Here is a 23,330-nt window from a genome sequence, read left to right as displayed (position 1 = left end):
CCATCAAATGAACAAATGGGTCCATGAATGAATGAGCTGTTTGTCAGGGACATACTAATGCATCTTTGAAAGAATTAAATGACCAGCCTCCAAAGGACAAAACTAACAGCCTCCAAAGGACTTTCTTCCCCTCCTATGGATCATTACCATACATCTTATTACTTGAAAGGAGAACTCCAAACAATTCAACAGTTCCTTTGGATTCACTTACATCCTGATTTTTCTAACTGCATTTCATCCCAACCACCAGGATTAAATACTCCCAACTCAGAAATATTCCCAGTCAAGACTCTGAAAAAGCCCATCTGAGCTAAACCTTAGGACATATGGATAGTTGCCATAAATCTCGATACTTTTCAGCTGAAGGTTTTTTTTTTTTTCTTGGTTATTAGGGAAGACAGATGTGCTATAGGAAAAACATTTAAAAGCTAACATTGGTTGTTTCTCAGTAGAGGATTTCTGAGTAACTTTTATTTTCCACTTTGTACATTTCGGTATTTTGCAAATCCTCTCCATCAGTTCTGAATCGCTTTTATAATGACAAGAAGAGAAATCAGGTCAAGAAATGCATGTGAATCTTGTTGTGGAGAATTAAATTAGAAAAGTCGTGGAATACTTAGAAATCAACTGAGTTTTCACATTGTGGACAATTTAAAGGGAGGGTTCAGGGTGATTAGCCCTTGGGCAGAATATGGTTTTAGACATGTTCTATTCTAAGCTATTAAATACAAAATGTATAAATGTTATCTTAAATATCAAATATTACCAAAGGCAATTTAATAGCAATTAATTTTGTGTCGTCTCAAAAGCTCCAGTTGAAAACGTCTTTGTTGTAATAAAATTCCTACACTTCTTAACCCAGCATTTTAAGTAATGAATTTAATTATGAAGAAAACTGCTGTCATTAAACCCTTCTTCTTAATTATGCCTGTGTTTATGACAAAAAAAAAAAATCTGTTGCCATGGAAATTTTAGTGTCAAAGTTGCAACTCATAAAGCTTTACAGAAGTATAAAGTAAAAATAGGAAATGATCTTTAGCAAGGTGAAACTTCTTCCTTAATATATTTTTAAAAACACTTAAATTATGGACAGCAGGTAGATTTTACAAGTGAACCTAATTTTGTATAACTAAGCAATCATGAAAAGTTTGGCATTTATCTCATTTTGGAAAATCAAATAAAGTATAATTAGGGAACTTATAAAAGATAAGAATTGCACTGGTAATCCACCTCAATTTAATTAAACATTTATTGGGGCTCTACTATCTTATAAAAATTAATATTTTCATGGGCTGACTTTTCTAAAAGTGGGCACTTATATAGTTTGACATTAGTTTTTAAATTATTTTTAGCTGTCATTAAAACCCCAAATAATGGAACTAGATGTGAACAATGCAGCTATAGTTATACAATGAGACCAGAGTCATAACTTACATTTAAGAGTTATTTACTAATAGGTGAGCCCATAGTTATATTAAGCTTGTTGGCCAACAAGATGAGGAAGGTAAATGATGTGTTTCTTTTTAATTTATGAAATATATTGTGTATGCAAAAAAGTAGAAACCAATATGACAACCACTCAGTTTAAGAAAGAAAATTTTGCAGGTAAAATCTCTGGGGAATTCTTACTTGGCCTCATTTTCTTCCTTCATCCAAGAGGGAACCACAAACTTGAATTTAGTATTGATCTTTACTTAATTTGACTTTAAAAAGTTTAGTATATAGCTATACATCCACAAATACTATGTACTATGTCATTTTGCTTATTTTCAAATTTTTATTTAAATGGTATCTCCTATATATATTTTTATGTCACTTCATTTTTTTTCTCTTGCTCAACGTACTTTTTGAAGCATATCCAGATTGATATGTCTCTTTAATTAATTTACAGTTGCTCTGTAGTAGTCTATTATTCATTCATTTATGTGTTCTGTATGGGAGAAGGCAATGGCACCCCACTTGCCTGGAAAATCGCATGGGCAGAGGAGCCTGGTAGGCTGCAGTCCATGGGGTCGCTAAGAGTCGGACCTGACTGAGCGACTTCACTTTTACTTTTCACTTTCATGCACTGGAGAAGGAAATGGCAACCCACTCCAGTGTTCTTGCCTGGAGAATCCCAGGGACAGGGGTGCCTGGTGGGCTGCCGTCTATGGGGTTGCACAGAGTCGGACACAACTGAAGTGACTTAGCAGCAGCAGCAGCATGTGTTCTGTATAATACTCTACTGTGTGATTACACTATTATTTATCCATTCTTCATATGAGGGATATTTGGCAGGTTTCCTTTTTTGTTTTGCTATTGTAATCTAGGCATTAGTGAACACTTTTACATGTTTCCTTGGGCATATGGGTGGGAGTTTCTTTCAGGGATATATCATGAGCATTTCAAATATGAGAAAATGAGAAGGTGGTTAAACAGTGGACTTCTGGATCCACTATTTTCTTCCCTAACTCCCAGTTAGTGGCTTGTCCAATTCTATGTACACATAGATAATATTTAAGTTTAGAATATTATTTTATTTTTCTATGGATTGAAGATGTCCATCTTATGTATATCTCACCCAAGTTTCCAGGCCTTGTGGACACCCTGTAGCTTAAAAGATGCATCACCCAACAATGACGTACACATTGTTGTACACATCAAGCCAAATGAAGGCCAAAGGACTGTGGAGTGGGCTTACACTTATGACACCCTTGAGCTAAAGTCATAAGACTTCACCGTGAAATATAACAATGCAGAGCTATGTGCTCTGGGGACTGTTAAGAGCCATATGATCAGGGCACCAGGAAGCACTTGAAGAGTTCTGGAAGCCCTACGCTCTGTCATCTGAGCTGCTCTGTCATCTGTATAACACTGTCCAGGGGGGGAAAGAAGGGCAAAGCAGACCAGAGGCTGAAGCCAAGTTTCTAGTACTCTCCAGAAATGTACCATTTTTCTCCCTCTGCAATGCAGTGAAGAAGAACAAGTCAACCGGGCTGGGGAATATGGAAAGTGCCTACATGTGTACTGAACCGAGACTACTGCATTTAAGGTTTTGAATAGCCAGCAGGTGGTCAATTTCTAAAGCAATCTCTTGGAGATTGATAGGGAGAAAGATATGGGGAGTGCTGGGGTTTTATTACCCATCACTTAGCTGCTGGCACTGGCTCCTCTTCTCTCCCTCCTTGCTTCCCTCCCCCGTTTTCTCCTTCTCTTCTTTCCATTTCACGTTGTCTCCTGTCATTCTCTGTTATAATTAAATAGAAAACATTGCAGGTGCCTGCTATAAAGCATCTGTAGACACTGTATGTTACATGGGGGAAAAAAAGCAGCTGCAAATTGTGTAATTTGGTCTTTAAAGAAAAATCTGAAAGACATCTCTGGAAACAAACACATCTTTCACCCTAGTAGATTTTGAATTTCTATTTGTTTGTACTTCAGCTAGTTCATCACATTTCCTCACTGTCTTACACAGAAAGTTAGAAGAAATGGGGAATTTCTGGAATGGTGGCTTAAAGTGGGGAAACTGTGATTGCAGGGTCAGTGCCATTTCAGACAGTATTTCTCTCAGTCAAAACAACACCCACGAACGACAACATCTGTACATTACTAAATGTGGGGGAGAAAGTAAAAGATGTGCTGAAATATTATCAGTAATATTAGGAAGTGTAAAGTGTTAGTCACTCAATCGTGTCTGATTCTTTGTGAACCCATGGACTGTAGTCCGCCAGGCTCCTCTGCCCATGGAATTCTCCAGGCAAGAATACTGGAGGGGGTTGCCATTTCCTTCTTCAGGGGATCTTCCCAACCCAGGGATTGAACCAAGGTCTCCTGCATTGTAGACAGATTCCTTACCTTCTGAGCCAGCTGGGAAGCCCAATAGTAGGAAGGCACCTACCTTTCTCAAAGGAAATCAATATACTGGCACAGATCACACTAGAGACACCTCATGACTTTTTTAGTTATTCGTTCAGGTCTATGAGTGATTTTCAACTGTTTCCAGGGTGTTCTCCAATAGGTATTCCAGTTCTAGCTTGAGGTTCAGCTATGTCTTCCTCTCCCTTGATTTTCAAATTTTCCAGAGCAGTAGAGTAGGGAAAAGGGCTGGGGAAGCCAGGTCAGCAACAAAGAGTCAAAATTCTCCAGCCAGATCCTGGCTCTATCTCTGAACGGGATCACTGGACAAGTTGCAGAACTGCTAATGTGCTTTTTCCCTCATCTGTGACCCAGAGTCAGTCGTCCTACATGCATCATCATCCTAATTCTTGTTTTTGAGTACAAACAACCCAATCAAAAAGTGGGCAGGAAATCTAAAAAGATATTTCTCTAAAGTAGACATACAGATGGCCAAAGGCACATGAAAAGATATTCAACATTGCTAACTACTGGAGAAATACGGGTCAAAACTACAATGAGGTATTACCTCACACCAGTCAGAATGGCCAGCATCCAAAAGTCTACAAATAATAAATGCTAGAGAGGATGTGGAGAAAATACACTATTGGTGGGAATGTGAATTGGTACAGCCACTATGGAGAAGAGTATGGAAGTTCCTCAAAAAACTAAAATCAAGCAACCATAGGATCCCGTAATCTCTCTCCTGGCCATATATCTTGAGGAAAACATAATTTGAAAAGATACATGCACCCCAGTGTTCATAGCAGCACTATTTCCAACAGCCAAGACACGGAAACAACCTAAGTGTGCATCGACAGATGAATGGATAAAGATGTGGAGATATATATATATATACACACACACTGGAGTATTAGTGAACCATAAAAAATTAAATACTGACATTTTCAGGAACATGGATGGACCCAGAAATTATTATACTAAGTGACATAAGACAAAGACAAATATCATATATTTCTTATATGTGGAATCTAAAAGACTATACAAATGAACTTAAGTAAGACATAAATAGACTCACAGACATAGGAAAAACTATGGCTACCAAAAGGGAAAGTGGGCAGGGGTGATAAATTAGGAGTTAGGGATTAAAATATATATAAAATACATAACCACCAGTGACTTATTCATATAGCACAGGGAACTCTATTCAATATCTTATAAAAACCTATAATGCAAGAGAATGTAAAAAATTAATATATATATGTGAGATATATATGTATGTTAATATATATATGTTTGTGTGTGTGTGTCTGTGTGCATGTGTGAATCACTTTGCTGTATACCTGAAACTAACACAACGTTATAAGTCAACTATATTTCAATTTCCAATAAAAAATTAAAAAGAAAGGCCATTTTAACATGAACAGTAAGCAGAAAATCCATCTTCAAATAAAGAGTAGTTCATTGACACATTTAACTTTAGAAAAAATATATTTATGTTTCCTTATTTTTTCATTTTACCATGAATATGCATGCATGAGCCCATATGTAGGAAACACTTGTGTAAAGCATTCCTTGATATTAAACAAAGTGGGTCAGGATGCCCGATCCTCTTCCAGTTTGGCAGGGAAACGACAAGTCCTAGCATGATGACTATAATACTTCAGCTACTATCAAATCAACAAAATTAGAAATGAAATTGGAGAAATCACAACAGACAACACAGAAATACAAAGGATCAAAAGAGACTACTATCAGAAACTGTATGCCAATAAAATGGACAACTTGGAAGAAATGGACAAATTCTTAGAAAACTATAACTTTCCAAAACTGAACCAGGAACAAATAGAAAATCTTAACAGACCCATAACAAGCACAGAAATCAAAACTGTAATCGGAAATCTTCCAACAAACAAAAGCCCAGGACCAGAGGGCTTCACAGCTGAATTCTATCAAAAATTTAGAGAAGAGCTAACACCTATCCTACTCAAACTCTTCCAGAAAATTGCAGAGTAAGGTAAACTTCTAAACTCATTCTATGAGGCCACCATCACCCTAACACCAAAACCAGACAAATATGCCACAAAAAAAGAAAACTACAGGCCAATATCACTGATGAACATAGGTGCGAAAATCCTTAACCAAATTCTAGCAAACAGAATCCAACAACATGTTAAAAAGATCATACATCATGACCAAGTGGGCTTTACCCCAGGGACACAAGGATTCTTCAATATTTGCAAATCAATCAATGTGATATACCACATTAACAAATTGAAAAATAAAAGCCATATATATGATTATCTCAATAGATGCAGAGAAAGCCTTTGACAAAATTCAACATCCATTTATGATAAAAACCCTCCAGAAAGCAGACATAGAAGGAAAATACCTCAACATAATAAAAGCCATATATGATAAACCCACAGCAAACATTATCCTCAATGGTCAAAAAGACAAGGATGCCCACTCTCACCACTTCTATTCAACATAGTTTTGGAAGTTTTAGCCACAGCAATCAGAGCAGAGAAAAATAAAAGGAATCCAGACTGGAAAAGAAGAAGTAAAACTCTCACTGTTTGCAGATGACATTATCCTCTACATAGAAAACCCTAAAGACTCCACCAAAAAATTACTAGAGCTAATCAAGTTGAAGGATATAAAATTAACACACAGAAATCCCTTGCATTCCTATACACTAACAATGAGAAAACAGAAAGAGAAATTAAGGAAACAATTCCATTCACAATTGCAATGAAAAGAATAAAATACTTAGGAATAAATCTTCCTAAAGAAACAAAAGAACCTATATATAGGAAACTATAAAACAAATCAAAGATGACACAAATAGATGGAGAAATATACCATGTTCGTGGATTGGAAGAATCAATATAGTGAAAATGAGTATACTACCCAAATCAATCTATAGATTCAATGGCAATCCCTATCAAGCTACCAACAGTATTTTTCACAGAACTAAAACAAATAATTTCACAATTTGTATGGAAATAAAAAAAAAAAACCTCAAATAGCCAGAGTAATCTTGAGAAAGAAGAATGGAACTGGAGGAATCAACCTGCCTGACTTCAGGCTATACTACAAAGCAACAATCATCAAGACAGTATGGTACTGGCACAAAGACAGAAATATAGATCAATGGAACAAAACAGAAAGCCCAGAGATAAATCCACACATCTATGGATACTATCTTTGACAAAGGAGGCAAGAATATACAATGGAGAAAAGACAATCTCTTCAACAAGTGGTGCTGGGAAAACTGGTCAACCACTTGTAAAAGAATGAATCTACAACACTTTCTAACACCATACACAAAAACAAACTCAAAATGGATTAAAGATCTAAACATAGGACCAGAAACTATAAAACTCCTAGAGGAAAACATAGGCAAAACACTCTCTGACGTAAATCACAGTAGGTCCTCTATGACCCTCCTCCCAGAGTAATGGAAATAAAAGCAAAAATAAACAAATGGGACCTAATTAAAATTAAAAGCTTTTGCACAATAAAGGAAACTATAAGCAAGGTGAAAAGACAGCCTTCAGAATGGGAGAAAATAAGAGCAAGTGAAGCAACTGACAAAGAATTAATCTCAAAAATATACAAGCAACTCCTGCAGCTCAATTCCAGAAAAATAAGCGACCCAATCAAAAAATGGACCAAAGAACTAAACAGACATTTCTCCAAAGAAGACACATAGGTGGCTAACAAACACATGAAAAGATGCTCAACATCACTCATTATCAGAGAAATGCAAATCAAAACCACAATGAGGTACCATCTCACATCGGTCAGAATGGCTGCTATCAAAGTCTACAAACAATAACTGCCAGAGAGAGTTCAGAGAAAAAGGAACACTCTTACACTATTGGTGGGAATGCAAACTAGTACAGCCACTATGGAGAACAGTGTGGAGATTCCTTAAAAAAACTGGAAATAGAATTGCCTTATGACCCAGCAATCCCACTGCTGGGCATACATACTGAGGAAACCAGAATTGAAAGAGACACGTGTACCCCAATGTTCACTGCAGCACTGTTTACAATAGCTAGGACACAGAAGCAACCTAGATGTCCATAGGCAGATGAATGGATAAGAAAGCTGTGGTACATATACACAATGGAATATTGCTGAGCTATTAAAAAGAATGCATTTGAATCAGTTCTAATGAGGTGAATGAAACTGGAGCCTATTATACAGAGTGAAGTAAGCCAGGAAGAAAAACACCAATACAGTATACTAATGCATATATACGGAATTTAGAATGATGGTAACAATAACTCTATATATGAGACAGCAAAAGAGACACTGATGTATAGAACAGTCTTTTGGACTCTGTGGGAGAGGGAGAGGGTGGGATGATTTTGGAGAATGGCATTGAAATATGTATAATATCATATATGAAATGAGTCGCCAGTCCAGGTTTCACGCATGATACTGGCTGCTTGGGGCTGGTGCACTGGGACGACCCTGAGGGATGGTATGGGGAGGGAGGAGGGAGGAGGGTTCAGGATGGGGAACACATGTATACCTGTGGCGGAGTCATTTCGATATATGGCAAAACCAATACAATATTGTAAAGTTAAAAAATAAAATAAAATTTAAAAAAAAGAAAGAAAAACACCAGTACAGTATATTAACACATAAATATGGAATTTAGGAAGATGGTAACGGTGACCCTGTATGCAAGACAGCAATAGAGACACAGATGTAAAAACAGACTTCTGGACTCTGTGGGAGAAGGTGAGGGTGGGATGATTTGAGAGAATATCATTGAAACATGTATATTATCATATGTGAAATAGATCACCAGTCCAGGTTAGATTCATGAGACAGAGTGCTCAGGGCTGGTGCACTGGGATGACCCTGAGGGATGGGATTGGGGAGGGAGGTGGGAGGGAGGGTCAGGATGGGGAACACATGTACACCCATGGCTGATTCATGTGAATGTATGGTGAAAACCACCACAATATTGTAAAGTAATTAGCTTCCAATTAAAATAAATTTTTAAAAATTGGGTAAAGAATTGGGAGGACATTACAAAATATGATAAAATTTAAAAAATAATCCCATTCCTAGACACGTTTCTTAATCCATAAATCAAAGGAAATATATACTGTTTGTTAAGATAAGTGTATCCCCATGATTTGTAAAAATAATATTAAACCAAAAAAAAATATATACTTCGGCTACTGAAGAACCTTTTAATCATATCACTTAATTTAATCCTCACAGCCATTCTATTAACATTCCCATTCTATAGATAAGGAAAGGAAGTCTTAAAGAATGTATTACTTTCTCAAAGTAGCAAAACTAGCAAGTGGTAAAGTTACTATTCAAATTCATGTCTATATAGTTCCATAGTTCATGTTCTAAAACTTTATGCAATGCTATCTCTCAGAAGTATAAAATATGAAAAGTCTAATTCACTGTAGATTTCTTCTCAAGCCACACCTACAAACTTCTAAAGTTGACTGATTACTTTGAGTTGACTTGAGGTATATAAGAGATTCTTAACCTCGGCACAGATAATTTCTGCCAGATAATTATTGATTGGTTGTGGGGGGCTCTTCTGGACATTGTGGACCATTTCACAACATCCCTGGCTTCTAGCCACTAGATGCTGGTAGTATTCTTTCTGAGTGCTTGCATGTTCACTCAGTTGTATCTGACTCTTTGCAACCCCATGGACTGCAGCACTCCAGGCTCCTCTGTTCATGGAATCCTCAAGGCAAGGAATACTGGAGTGGGTTGCCATTTCCTTTTCCAGGGGACCTTCCTGACTCTCAGATATAACTAGTGTTTCCTGTGTCTCCTGCCTTGGCAGATGGATTCTTTACCACTTGGGAAGCCCACTCTCTTTGGAGTTATAGTAATAATAATAACAAAATATCTTTGGACACTGCCAAATGCTACCTGAGAGGCAAAACTGCCCCTGGTCAAGAACCACTGACTTAATTTTCAGTCTTGCTGTATGGGTGCATCCAAAGACAACCTCAACATTATACAAAAGTAGGAATAGTTGCACTATGAACAAATATATTTTCCATGACTGGCTCTGTAAGACAGTTTTTAATAAGCAACAGCTTTACCTTTTAATTCAAATATCATTGAAAACATTACTCATAACTATGATTTTTAGATAAATTTAGCTTGTATAAAAAAAAAGCAATTTTATTTTGCTTAGTATAAGAGGATAGCTCTGAAAGTTTATTACAAACCAAGTGAAGAAATAACAATCCCTTTATAAGGCTAACATACAAAGGATGTTCAGGGAATAATTGATACCACCCAGTTGAAAAGGCTTCCTCCCGATACGATACAGCCACTAGCAAGATCAAAAAGTCTCTCCAGACTGAATATAGATGGCAGCGAGACATCAAATGGGACCTGAGAAAAAGCATAAAAGCGTTCATGAAATGCATTGTTTCAAACTGTTGACTGAAGTAACAATCTCAAAACACACAAACACCAATTCTAGGTAATGATCTTATGTGAAATATTCTTAACTCTTGCCTAAGATAAGACACAAAATTTCACATCTCTACTTTGCTGAAATGTCCTATATATCATTTTCTATCCTAATAAGACTCATATCTATGAATATATAAAAGTGGCATACAGATTCATGTCTGTAAATCTACAAAAATGAGACTATAAAATGGTAGACATTTCTAGAAATATGCATCATTTGATTTTATATAATCATTGCATATGATTTTAAGTTTAGGAATTTTAGTCCAGTTCCTAATGAACCACTTCTCTTCAGAACACATTGCGCAGTGAACAAATCTCTCCCCCTCATTTTGAGTTTAAATTCTGACATGGTGAAGCGAATTATGTTTGGAGTTCCTTCTTTCTGAAAGAAACACACAGTTACCATGTTGAGGACTAGTGCAGCCAAAGTCATCTGAAAAATGGAAAATAAAGATTGTTTCTGGGGTCATGGCACACTGGTTATTTAAGTGGGAAGAATGGCAAGAAGGAAAGTGGGAAGATCAAACATGAAAGAAAGAAAACAAGTGTTCACTTGTTTCTAGGAAAGCACTTCATGCAGACTTAGATACTTGTGAAGATACATGAGCAAATAGCATGTAGAATGGTCACCATGAATTAAAGCCTTGGGGCCCCAAATCCTTGTAAGAAACTAGAGGACAAGTTTTATTAATGTCTTTTCTTGTTAAATGAAACTTTTATTCTGAAGAAAATACAATGAACTTAAAAATAGAGGCTGGTTTTCATTTCTTTTTCTTCACTCAATTGGATTAAAAAATAATAAAAGCATTCCAATACTTTCTATAACTTCAGATAATAAAGACTTGGAAAATTAATAATATCATGCTTTCTTAATTCTGAAGTAATTAGTGTTAGCAGTTTAAAGAGTATCTTTCCAAAACAACAGAGAATGAGATGGTTGGATGGCATCACCAACTCAATGAACATGTGTTGAGTAAACTCTGGGAGTTGGTGATGGACAGGGAGGCCTGGCATGCTGCAGTCCATGGGGTCGCAAAAAGTTGGACACAACTGAGCGACTGAACTGAACTGAACATGTTTTTTTGATATTGGGCTATATAAGTTGTTCATATATTTTGAAAATTAATCCACTGTCAGTCTCATCACTTGCAAATAATTTCTCCCATTCTATAGGTTGTCTTTTCACTTTGTTTATGGTTTCCTTTGATGTGCAAAAGCTTTTAAGTTTAATTAGGTCCCATTTGTTTATTTTTGTTTTTATTTTCATTACTCTAGGAAAAAGTGAAAGTGTTAAGTTTCTCAATCATGTCTGACTCTTTGCGGCCCCCTGGACTGCAATCTGTCAGGCTCCTCTGTCCATGGAATTCTCCAGGCAAGAATACTGGACTGGAGTGGATACCCATTCCCTTCTCCAGGGAATCTTCCCAACCTAGGGATTGAATCACAGTCTCCTACATGGCAGGCAGATTCTTCACTGTCTTGAGTAACAGATGGAGAATCCCATAAACAGAGGGGCCTGGCAGGCTACAGTCCATGGGGTGGCACAAAGTCAGACACATCTGAGTGACAAACACTTTCATTTTCTTTCAGTAATATGGTCATTTTAACAATATTAATTTCTCCAGTCCATGAACACATAATATCTTTCCATTTATTTGTGTCTTTTTCAATTCTTTCATTAGTGCATAATACTTTACAGTGAACACAACTTTCATCTCCTTGATTAAAAATTTTTCCCATGGTCTCTGTGGCACTTTGGACACTTCTCCAGTATTAGCTTTCAGAAATTTTATGGACGGTTCTGGGTTTTCCCTAAAGAATTTCTCAGGAAAAGTTAGGTTCCAAGTGAAATTATAGAATTTCTTTATTTGTCATTCAACAGAGATAATATTGGCAATCATATAATTATTGAGAAGTATTGTATGTGTTTAGTAAATAGTCTTGAGCCCAAATTGATATGGATAAGATAGCAGAGAATCTTGGTTTCTTTACCTGGATTAGGAAAGGTTTTATAGAAATAAAGGAAAAAATACCTTGATAGGTAGCAGACTGTAATTTAGTTCAAGTAGATTTTGATTCAAGGAGCAATATCAAAGACAGGATGATGATTTTGCCTGCCTAGAGAGGATAAAAGTATGAAAGAGTACAAGGAAGGCAAAGGAAGTTAATCAAGGTGGACCACACCGAAGGGGTTCATTAAAATCTGGCCTGGACTTGAACTTGTTCAGAAGAGTTCTGAAAGCCATTGGAGAGTTAAAGGTTATTTGCCAATGCTGTATTTTATATGAGTTTCAGCATGAAAACTAGATTTTACCATAATGAAAGATTTATTACTTTTGTTCCTTTGCTCTTACTATTTTCCTTGATTGAAAGAAAAATTGTTTTGTCTTCAAAATATCTATGCGTTTTCTTAAGCCACTAAGTTTTTTACTGAGCACCTTCTTTGAGACCTCTGCTTATTTCTCTCAGCCCAATGTCAGTTGCCTTTTCATTGATTTTAAGTGTTAATGACTAAGAAAAAAGGGAGAAAGCCAAATAACCACTAAATAATTAGATTTAGAGATAGGAATACCAGACCACCCGACCTGCCTCTTGAAATACCTATATGCAGGTCAGGAAGCAACAGTTAGAACTGGATATGGAACAACAGACTGGTTCCATACAGGAAAAGGAGTACGTCAAGGCTGTATATTGTCACCCTGCTTATTTAACTTATATGCAGAGTACATCATGAGAAACGCTGGGCTGGAAGAAGCACAAGCTGGAATCAAGATTGCTGGGAGAAATATCAATAACCTCAGATATGCAGATAACACCACCCTTATGGGAGAAAGTGAAGAGGAACTAAAAAGCCTCTTGATGAAAATGAGACAGGAGAGTGAAAAAGTTGGCTTAAAGCTCAACATTCAGAAAACGAAGATCATGGCATCTGGTCCCATCACTTCATGGGAAATAGATGGAGAAACAGTGGAAACAGTGTCAGACTTTATTTTTTGGGGCTCCAAAATCACTGCAGATGGTGACTGCAGCCATGAAATTAAAAGAAACTTATTCCTTGGAAGGAAAGTTATGACCAACCTAGATAGTATATTCAAAAGCAGAGACATTACTTTGCCAACAAAGGTCCGTCTAGTCAAGGCTATGGTTTTTCCAGTGGTCATGTATGCATGTGAGATTTGGACTGTGAAGAAAGCTGAGCACCGAAGAATTGATGCTTTTGAACTGTGATGTTAGAAAAGACTCTTGGGAGTCCCTTGGACTGCAAGGAGGTCCAACCAGTTCATCCTAAATGAGATCAGTCCTGGGTGTTCATTGGAAGGACTGATGCTGAAGCTGAAACTCCAGTACTTTGGCCACCTCATGCGAAGAGTTGACTCATTGGAAAAGACCCTGATGCTGGGAGGGATTGGGGGCAGGAAGAAAAGGGGACAACAGACGATGAGATGGCTGGATGGCATCACTGACTCGATGAACATGAGTTGGAGTAGACTCCGGGAATTGGTGATGGACAGGGAGGCCTGGCGTGCTGTGATTCATGAGGTCGCAAAGAGTTGGACACGACTGAGTGACTGAACTGAACTGAACTCTTATAATTGGTAAGTGGAGGAGGGCATGGCAACCCACTCCAGTATTCTTGCATGGAGAATCCCATGGACTGAAGAGCCTGGCAGGCTACAGTCCATGGGGTCACAAAGAGTCGGACAGGACTGAGCGACTAAGCACAGCACAGCATAATTGGTAAGTGGTATATGAAAAATTGCAAGCACTGTGATACAGATGGATTTAACTTTGTGTCCTTTCAAGAACCTTAAAACAGAGTCACAGCCATAAAAAGAATAGCTTCAAGGTAGGAAAACAAATACTATTTTTATATAGCATTCTCACATGTCTTTTCCTACCATGTTTTCTATATCTTCTTTATTTATATCACCTGAATCTTTGAAGTTAGTGATTTACTGGATTTTTTTTTTTTTTTGGATCAGGGAAAAAAGATGCATTTCACAGTAGAAAGGATAATGTGATACTAACTTACTTAAGAGCTGATATCATGAATGACTAGTGACCCAACTAATAAAAGTTTAGATGAAAGGGAACCATTAACAGATGTATTTGGTTTCTCAATACTTTATATGACCAAGTGGATCCCATTACAACCAATAATGTTATTCTTCCCAGTCAAACAGAAATAGCACCCAACTCTAAGGAATACGAGAAAGGCTTATAAACAACTCTACCAGACATAGAAATTTTACACTTTCCTGGGAACAAAATTATCTTTTTGATCAACCGAATTTTTGTATTAATAAAATTTAAATATAACAGAAAAGAAGTTTTTTAAAAAAACATAATATCGGATCAAAGAGTCAGACTGGTAAGATAATAGAAATCTTTTAAAATTTAAAGAAATAACATTGTTAAAAAAACATTTTGCAGAGAAGAAGAAATTTAAAAATTGAAGATAAGATTATGGCAGAGAAAGCATATGTTCCAAAAACTGGTTCAATAGTCGTACTGCCTAAGAATAGGATCTATTCTTAAATCATGATGCCCATCACCATCACTGCACTGACACTCTACAAACACTGAACCCTGGCTATGCATGGTGTTTCCTTGAGCTCTTGAGTAGAGTTCACCTTTTAATAAAGGGCTATTCTTGCTCAGACATATCGCCCCTTATGATCACGAAACCAAAGGTTTCAGTCCAGCCGAAAATATTTCTGCAACGTAAGGAGCCCCGTCTCCATTTTCACATCTAAGTAGATGCCAAAAATGTTCAGGACAATGGCTTCTTTATTGAAATACATGAAGAGCACCTCCATGAGAGGAGTTAATATTGAGGGGGACTACATTCATTGGGATATATGTTCAAAAATCAATGTTAGGTGATGTCCATACTTTACAGTTATGGCACAATAATAAATAAATATTTGGTCTATGTCCCTGATTTTTTTGTATAGAGCTCCTAAAACCTTGGAAATTTTCTTTCATATGCTTATAAGATGACTAACGTGAGGAACGACTGAAGCAACTTAGCAGCAGCAGCAGCAGCAGCAAGGTGAGGAAAGATGCCTAGATAGCTTCAGGATGTGGTTGGTCACCAGGAAAACCAAGCATGTGTTTAGAGAGGTAAACATCCAGTCTAATAACTCATCCTTTGGGGAGGGAAGAGCAACTGAAGATGGAGTTCAATCACCAATGTCCAATGACTAAATCAACCGTGCCTACATAATAAGACCTCAATAAAAACTCCATGATGAGGACTTCCCTGGAGGGCCAGCGGTTGAGACTCCATGCTTCCATTGCAGGGGGCATGGGTTTGATACCTGGTCCAGGTACTAAGGTCCTACATGACACACAGTAGGGCAAAACACAAACAAACAAACAAAACAGAAAACAAAATGCTCGCAAACATTTTAAGGAGTTTCTTGGTTGGTAAACAAACTGATGTGCTGGGAGGGTGATGCACCCAAGGAGGGTATGGAAATTCTGCTCCTCCCAACCCCTATGTCTTGCCCTAATGCATCTTTATTTGGCTATTCCTCAGTTGTAGCCTTTACAAAAAACTGGTGCATGCTGAGTGTGCAGTAAGTTGTTTCAGTGTATGACTCTTTGTGACCCTATGGACTACTGGCTGCCAGGCTTTCTCTGTCCATGGGATTCTCCAGGCAAGAATACCAGAGTGGTTGCCATGCTCTCCTTCAGGGGATCTTTCTGCCCAAGGGATTGAACCTGCATCTTTTATGTCTCCTGCATTGGCAGGCAGGTTCTTACCACTAGTGCCACCTGGGATAATAAACTAGTAAACTTAAGCAAAGTGTTTTCCTGAGTTCTGTGAGTTATTATAGCAAATTATCGAACCTTAGTGAACACTGGGGGAACTTCTGAATTTGTAGTCTGCTGTGGCAGAAGCATGGGTATCCTGGGCACCTCATTTAAGCTGGCATCTGAAGTGGGGGCATTCTTGGACTGAGCCCTTCACCTGTGGGAGTCTGTGCTAACTCTTCAGAGTGTCTGAAATGAACTGACTTGCTGGGCATCCAGTTGGTGGCAGAAAACTGTAGAATCAGCTAGTGTCCAGAAACTCCTGTAAGACTTGTATCTGCCATTACATAGATTAGGGCAGTGTTTAGCCACTGAATGCCTTTGGGCTTTCCCTTCACTCTTCCTCCTCCTCCCTGGTACCCCTTCTGCACACATGGCCTGCCCTTCATACCCTACCCCAGGCTGAGCCAAGGCACTATGTAATGAAAAATAATAGCACTTGCACCGATAGCTCCGTTATGGGTATATGCTTTTTATACGGAACTACTTAAGAAAACAATCCTTTAAGACCAAAAGAGACCATTAAGAGAAAAGTAAAAAGTTTTGGCTGTACATATCCAGGCTTATTTTGAGGACTCAAGAGTCTAAGTCCCAGAGAAAAGAGCTTTTGAAACCTGACCCCTATTGTGCAGAAAGAACGGCTGGTCTCTCACTCCAGCAAAGTCTTTTTCACCAAATAAAGAACTAATAAAGGGTCTCAAACAGGGCAAATCCCCTTCAAAACATCAGACTCTAATCAGAACAGGAAGCAGGAGTTATACAACCAACAATGAAGTGCATAAGGCATAAAGGCCAGATGCAAGTTCATGACCAAGGATTCAGTGCTTATAATCATGGGTTGGAGGAAGAATTAAAGGAACAGTGTTCTGGGGTAGGTGATTGAATAGAAATGCATATACTCAATGTACTGTAAAACTGAGTGTCTATTCCTCACTGTCTGTGGAGATGTATAAATCCTGATATTGTTCTATATGTGATGACATTGTTCTTACCTCATTGCCTTTATTTTCATAAGATGGTTTTAAAGTTTTATCAAGTCCTTTTTTTTAACTCCGGGAAAAAAGTGTTTCTCTGAAAAAGGAAGCCTGTATTTACTGAGGACTGGATATGTGCTGGAATCATTGCTTTACAGACTTTATTTCATTTGTAAATTAACTGTTAAAATGGAGGTCAAAGGAAAATGTGATTGAACTCTGGGTCACACTGTAGAATGTATTTTTAATCATGAGTGGGTGACTTGTGTATGATGTTTTCCCCTCACTTCTACATTAGAAAATAAACTTTAAACCAGCAAGAATGTTTCCAACTTCCTTTAGAACTCTTCCAGTTCCAATATAAAGATTAATTGAGCACTCTTATGAACTCATCACCAGTTGGGGAATCTTCATTTTTTATTTATTTTTTACTCATTGTCGTGGTTCAGGTTCCTGGAAAGCAGAGCCTGAGATAGAACTTAGCTTTTAGGAAGTTTATCAGGGCAGTCCCTTGGGATCAACACCCATGGGGAAAGGAGAGAAAGCAGGATTCGGCAGAGAGAGAGAAGATGGGCTGCAACGTGGTCGCAACAAACCCCACGCCAACCCCATGGGAAGCGGTGAAGCTGCAGTGGCCCTTTAGAATTGTCCTAAATTGTGGTTTTGGGGGGTCGGGTCATTTCACCATGTCAACCAGTAATTAGATACAGACAGCTTCCTGCCCCCACCAAAAAAGACCATGCCTTTAGGCATGGATTCCTGGAGAGTGTTGAGAATTGAAGGCTATTGGTCCACACATTTCCACAGCTGGGAAAACAAGTTCTTCAGGGGCCACAAAGGCATAAATATTTAATTGAGTGGTTAACTCTGTGTGTGTGTGTGTGTGTGTGTGTGTGTGTTAGTTGCTTCTAACTCAGTTGTATCTGACTCTTTGCAACCCCTTGGACTGTACCCGCCAGCCTCCTCTGTCCATGGGATTCTCCAGGCAAGAATACTGGAATGGGTTGCCATTTCCTTCTTCAGGGGATCTTCCCAACCGAGGGACTGAACCTGAGTCTCCTGCATTGCAGGCAGATTCTTGACCATCTGAGCCACTAGGGAAGCCATTAAACAAATGGCAATATGGCAGAAAAACACATACTAGTATATAGCCAATATGAGCATATGGGAGATTTAATGTATTGAAATTTTTTATACTAGATTTCTAGAGACTTATTTTCTGGGTCATGGTAAAACAAACTTAATACATTCCCAGTATTATTTCTATTAATCACTTTATTTAATTACCCTCAGGAACATTTCCCCCTCTGGAGTATGAGGAAAAGAATTAGAAACTAAGGAGTAGGAAGAAGATTCAGAAATAATATCCTCCCTCGAATAATGTCCTCCCATAACTTGAATATGAAAAAATTCAATAATTTTGCCTGCAGCTTAACTTTTCTTGAGGAATTCCCTATGGAAGGCCTAGAACCTTACATAAAAAAATTTTTCCCCCAAAAGCGGGAGCTGAAAACAAGTCCAGGGGCCCCACAGAGCCCATGGGAGGAGAAGAGGACTGGAGTCAGGTGGATGTGGGGGGAGAGGCTGCCCATGACAGGGGTATTTCATGTTTTATAGGCACTGCAGGCAGAGTTCAAGGGCAGCTGAGCAGTAGGGCAGAGGCAGTGCTGCACAGTGGTTAGAAACGTGATCTGGGAAGCCAGTCTGCCTGGGTATAAAACCTGGCTCTGATGCTAACCAGTTAAGGGACCTTGGGCAAGTGACTTACATTTCTCACATGTAAAGATTTTTTTTAATAGAAATCTAAACAGAAACAGAAACCTAAAGTCACATTCTCAATGAACTTCAGAGTGTAGTGTGGATTAACTGCCTACTGCTGCTGTAACATACAAACCTGCGGCTTACAACAATACAAGTTTGTTCTCTTACAGTCCTGGAGGTAAGAAACCTGAATTCATTTTCATGGGGCTAAAGTCAGGGTGGAGGAAGGGCTGGTTCCTCCTGGAGGCTGTCAGCAAAGAATCTGTTTCTTTGCTTATTTTAGCCTCTAGAGTCCACTTGTCTTGGAATATGGCTGCCTTTTCCATCCTCAGACCACATCACTCCAATCTTGGCTTCCATCATCACTTTGCCATCTCCTCTTCTGCTATCAAATCTCCCTCTGCCTCCCTTTGACAAGGATACTTGGGACTACATTTAGGGCCCATGCAAATAATTCAGGATAATCACTGCCACCTCAATATCCTAAACCTGATCTACAAAATCCGTTTGGTCATATAAAATAATGGGTTCTAGGGGTTAGGGTGTACACATCTCTTGGAGGCATGATTCAACCTACCAAAAGGTGTGATTAAATTAGACAGCTTAGTTCAAAAAAATATCACATTTATATCATATCTTCTCAACAGAGTTTTGGTAATTGAAGTTACTGAATTAAGTGTTTAAAAAATGCATGGCATTTCTGCAGATGCCTTCAGTGCCAGACATTATTAGTGCTCATTAAACAAAGTACATACTTGTTCCTCCATGGTTCTCTACATACATCCTTGCACATTAGGGTGAGGCCAAGAGGATCAGAGCAGAAATTATGACACGGATTCCATGCTGGCTCTTATAAATGGTCACCTTAATTTATTGCCTAAACTGGGAGACTTTTGAGAATAAAGGGAAGTATATTAACTACTGGGCCTCCTTGGTAGCTCAGCAGTAAAGAATCTGCCTGCAGTGCAGGAGTTCAGTTCGGTTCAGTTCAGTTACTCAGTCATGTCTGACTCTTTGTGACCCCATAGACTGCAGCATGCCAAGCTTCCCTGTTCATCACCAACTCCCGGAGCTTACTCAAACTCACATCCATCACGTCGATGATGCCATCCAACCATCTTATCATCTGTCGTCCCCTTCTCCTCCTGCCTTCTATTTTTCCCAGCATCAGGGTCTTTTCTAGTGAGTCAGTTCTTCACATCAGGTGGCCAAAGTATTGGAGTTTCAGCTGTTCAATATACCAATGAATATTCAGGACTGATGTCCTTTAGGATGGACTGGTTGGATCTCCTTGCTGTCCAAGGGACTCTCAAGAGTCTTCTCCAACACCAGAGTTCAAAAGCATCAATTCTTTGGCACTCAGCTTTCTTTATAGTCCAACTCTCACATCCATACATGACTGTTGGGAAAACCATAGATTTGACTAGATGGACTTTTGTTGGTTAAGTAATGTCTCTGCTTTTTAATATGCTGTCTAGGTTGGTCATAGCTTTTCTTTCAAGGAGCAAGTGCTTTTAATTTCATGGCTGTGGTCACCATCTGCAGTGATTTTTGAACCCCCCCCAAATAAAATCTCTCACTGTTTCCATTGTTTCCCCATCTATTGGTCATGAAGTGATGGGACCAGATGTCACGATCTTAGTTTTCTGAATGTTGAGCTTTAAGCCAACTTTTTCACTCTCCTCTTTCACTTTCATCAAGAGGCTCTTCAGTTCTTCTTCACTTTCTTCCATAAGGGTTGTGTCATCTGCATATCTGAGGTTATTGAGATTTCTCCCGGCAATCTTGATTTCAGCTTGTACTTCATCCAGCCCAGCGTTTCTCATAATGTACTCTGCATATAGATTAAATAAGCAGAGTGACAGTATACAGCCTTGACATACTCCTTTCTTGATTTGGAACCAGTCTGTTGTCCCATGTCCAGATCTGTTGTTTTTTGACCTACATACAGATTTCTCAGGAGACAGGTCAGGTGGCCTGCTATTCCCATCTCTTTAAGAATTTTCCACAGTTTGTTGTGATCACACAGTCAAAGGCTTTGGCATAGTCAATAAAGCAAAAGTAGATGTTTTTCTGAAACTCTCTTGCTTGTTCGATGATCCAGCAGATGTTGGCAATTTGATCTCTGGTTCCTCTGCCTTTTCTAAATCCAGTTTCAACATCTGGAAGTTCATGGTTCATGTACTGTTGAAGCCTGGCTTGGAGAATTTTGTGCAGTACTTTGCTAGCATATGAGATGAGTACAATTGTGTGGTTGTTTGAACATTCTTTGGCTTTGCCTTTCTTTGGGATAAGAATTAAAACTGACCTTTTTCAGTCCTGTGGCCAGTGCTGAGTTTTCCATATTTGCTGGCATATTGAGAGCAGAAGTTTCATAGCATCATCTTTCAGGATTTGAAATAGCTCAACTGGAATTCCATCACCTCCACTAGCTTTGTTCATAGTGATGCTTTCTAAGGCCCATTTGACCACATTCCAGAATGTCTGGCTCTAGGTAAGTGATCACACCATCGTGGTTATCTGGGTCATGAAGATCTTTTTTGTGTAGTTCTGTGTATTCTTGCCACCTCTTAATATCTTCTGCTTCTGTTAGGTCCATACCATTTCTGTCCTTTATTGTGCTCATCTTTGCATGAAGTGTTCCCTTGATATTTCTGATTTTCTTGAAGAGATCTCTCATCTTTCCCAGTTGATTGCTTTCCTCATTTTTTTGCATTGATCGCTGAGGAAGGCTTTATCTCTCCTTGCTATTCTTTGGAAGTCTGCATTCAAATGGGTATATCTTTCCTTTTCTCCTTTGCCTTTAGCTTCTCTTCTTTTCTCAGCTATTTGTAAGGCCTTCTCAGACAACCATTTTGCCTTTTTGCATTTCTTTTTCTTGGGGATGGTCTTGATCACTGCCTTCTGTATGATGTCATAGTTCCTCACGCACTCTATCAGATCTAATCCCTTGAATCTATTTCTCACTTCCACTGTATAATCTAAATCGATTTGATTCAGGTCATACCTGAATGGTCTACTGGTTTCCCCTACTTTCTTCAATTTAAATCTGAATTTGGCAATAAAGAGTTCATGATCTGAGCCACAGTCAGTTCCCAGTCTTGTTTTTGCTCACTGTATAGCAATGCAGGAGACAAGGGTTCAATCCCTGGGTCAGGAAGATACCCTGAGAAGGAAATGGTAACCCACTCCAGTATTTTCATCTGGGAAATCTCATGGACAGAGGAGTCTGGTGGGCTATAGTTCATGGGGTCACAAAAGAGTCAGACACAGTTTAGTGACTAAACCACCACCAACCATATCAGCTATTACACCAAATCAACAGGTATACACTGTGATTGCTACAGGCAAACCTGAATATCTATAATCACCCAACTTAAAAACATCCTGCAAAATCCCCCAGCCCTCTTCTCCTCTGACTGGGAGGCCAGGTAGTCCAGATAGCAGAGTTACAAGTTGAAGGTGAGTTGCCCTCCCCTTGCTGACTTTTATGAGAAATAAACCTTTATTGCCAGTTCACAGGGTATTTGTTCGTAGAACACAGCCTAAGCTATCCTGACTCAGACACGTACACTCTGGCAAGCTTGCTCTCTCCTCATTGTATTTCTGAATAGGGGACATTCCATCAGTGTAAGGGTTTGACTCCACTTAAAGGTCAGGTCATTTGCTCTCAGCAGCAAAGTTACAGGAAGAAATGCTCTAACTGGGTATAAATGCCGACACTGGGTTCCCTTCTGAACAGCTGTGACTGGTCTGCTTATGGGCTTTTGACTTGGGAGACTGAAATGAAAACTCCAGAGTTTGAACAATACTTGGCATTTCTTGATGCTTTTTTTATGAAGGAGTTCAGTGAGCTTAACATCAGGCAACTCTAAACAGGGGGCTCTTTTTCAGAGCAAAGACTTACAAAGAATGTGAACTGATGTTGGCATTTTGTTCAGGGGACTTTGTTGGTGAGAATGAAAGCATGAAGGGCTTTGTTGGTCAGCAGCTCTCACTGCAGCAGAAACTAGAGGGTAGCCCTGTGGGCTCTAGTGTGTAGAGGGAACACTGCTCATGCTAACTGCTTTGTTCACATCCATACACACCGCAAACAGCTGCCAACCATTCTTACAGCGTGGCCACCACTGACTGGCAATTTCTGATAAGAAGTGTAGCAGAGCATACAATTTACAAAGCAATTTCACATAAAGTATTTCTTTTTAGCTTTTTTTTCAGTATCTCTAACCTGAGCAATCAGCCTTTGGTTTGTCAATATTAATAAGAGGATGTGGAGGGGAAGGGGGCAAGGAAAGAGAAGGAGGAAGGGGAGGAGGAGAGGCAGTAAAAAGATGAATCAAACAGAGTGGGATCCACCCTGAGCCCCCCTGAACATCTAAACCCATATTGTGTGCCTGGTACCACTTCAGGCACTCTTGGGTTAATGCTAATTGTGTGGCCAAA

The 23,330-nt window shown here is 38.8% G+C and overlaps 1 protein-coding gene across 8 annotated transcripts in view; it reads right to left on the bottom strand.

The window, feature by feature from the left end:
* Positions 1 to 10,005: 10,005 nt before the first annotated feature.
* CFAP54 (cilia and flagella associated protein 54) overlaps positions 10,006 to 23,330 on the bottom strand; it is a 312,009-nt gene continuing 298,684 nt past the window's right edge. For all 8 annotated transcript variants that reach the window (XM_002687523.7, XM_024992507.2, XM_024992508.2 and 5 more), the window contains one exon: positions 10,006 to 10,242. In XM_002687523.7, the coding sequence (XP_002687569.6) occupies positions 10,123 to 10,242 (120 nt within the window). In that variant the 3' untranslated portion in view covers positions 10,006 to 10,122. The remainder of the gene's footprint in view (positions 10,243 to 23,330) is intronic.

Source organism: Bos taurus, chromosome 5 (genome assembly GCF_002263795.3).
Source record: "Bos taurus isolate L1 Dominette 01449 registration number 42190680 breed Hereford chromosome 5, ARS-UCD2.0, whole genome shotgun sequence".
Taxonomy (NCBI): Eukaryota; Metazoa; Chordata; class Mammalia; order Artiodactyla; family Bovidae; genus Bos; species Bos taurus.
This window is presented reverse-complemented; position numbering and strand designations above follow the sequence as displayed.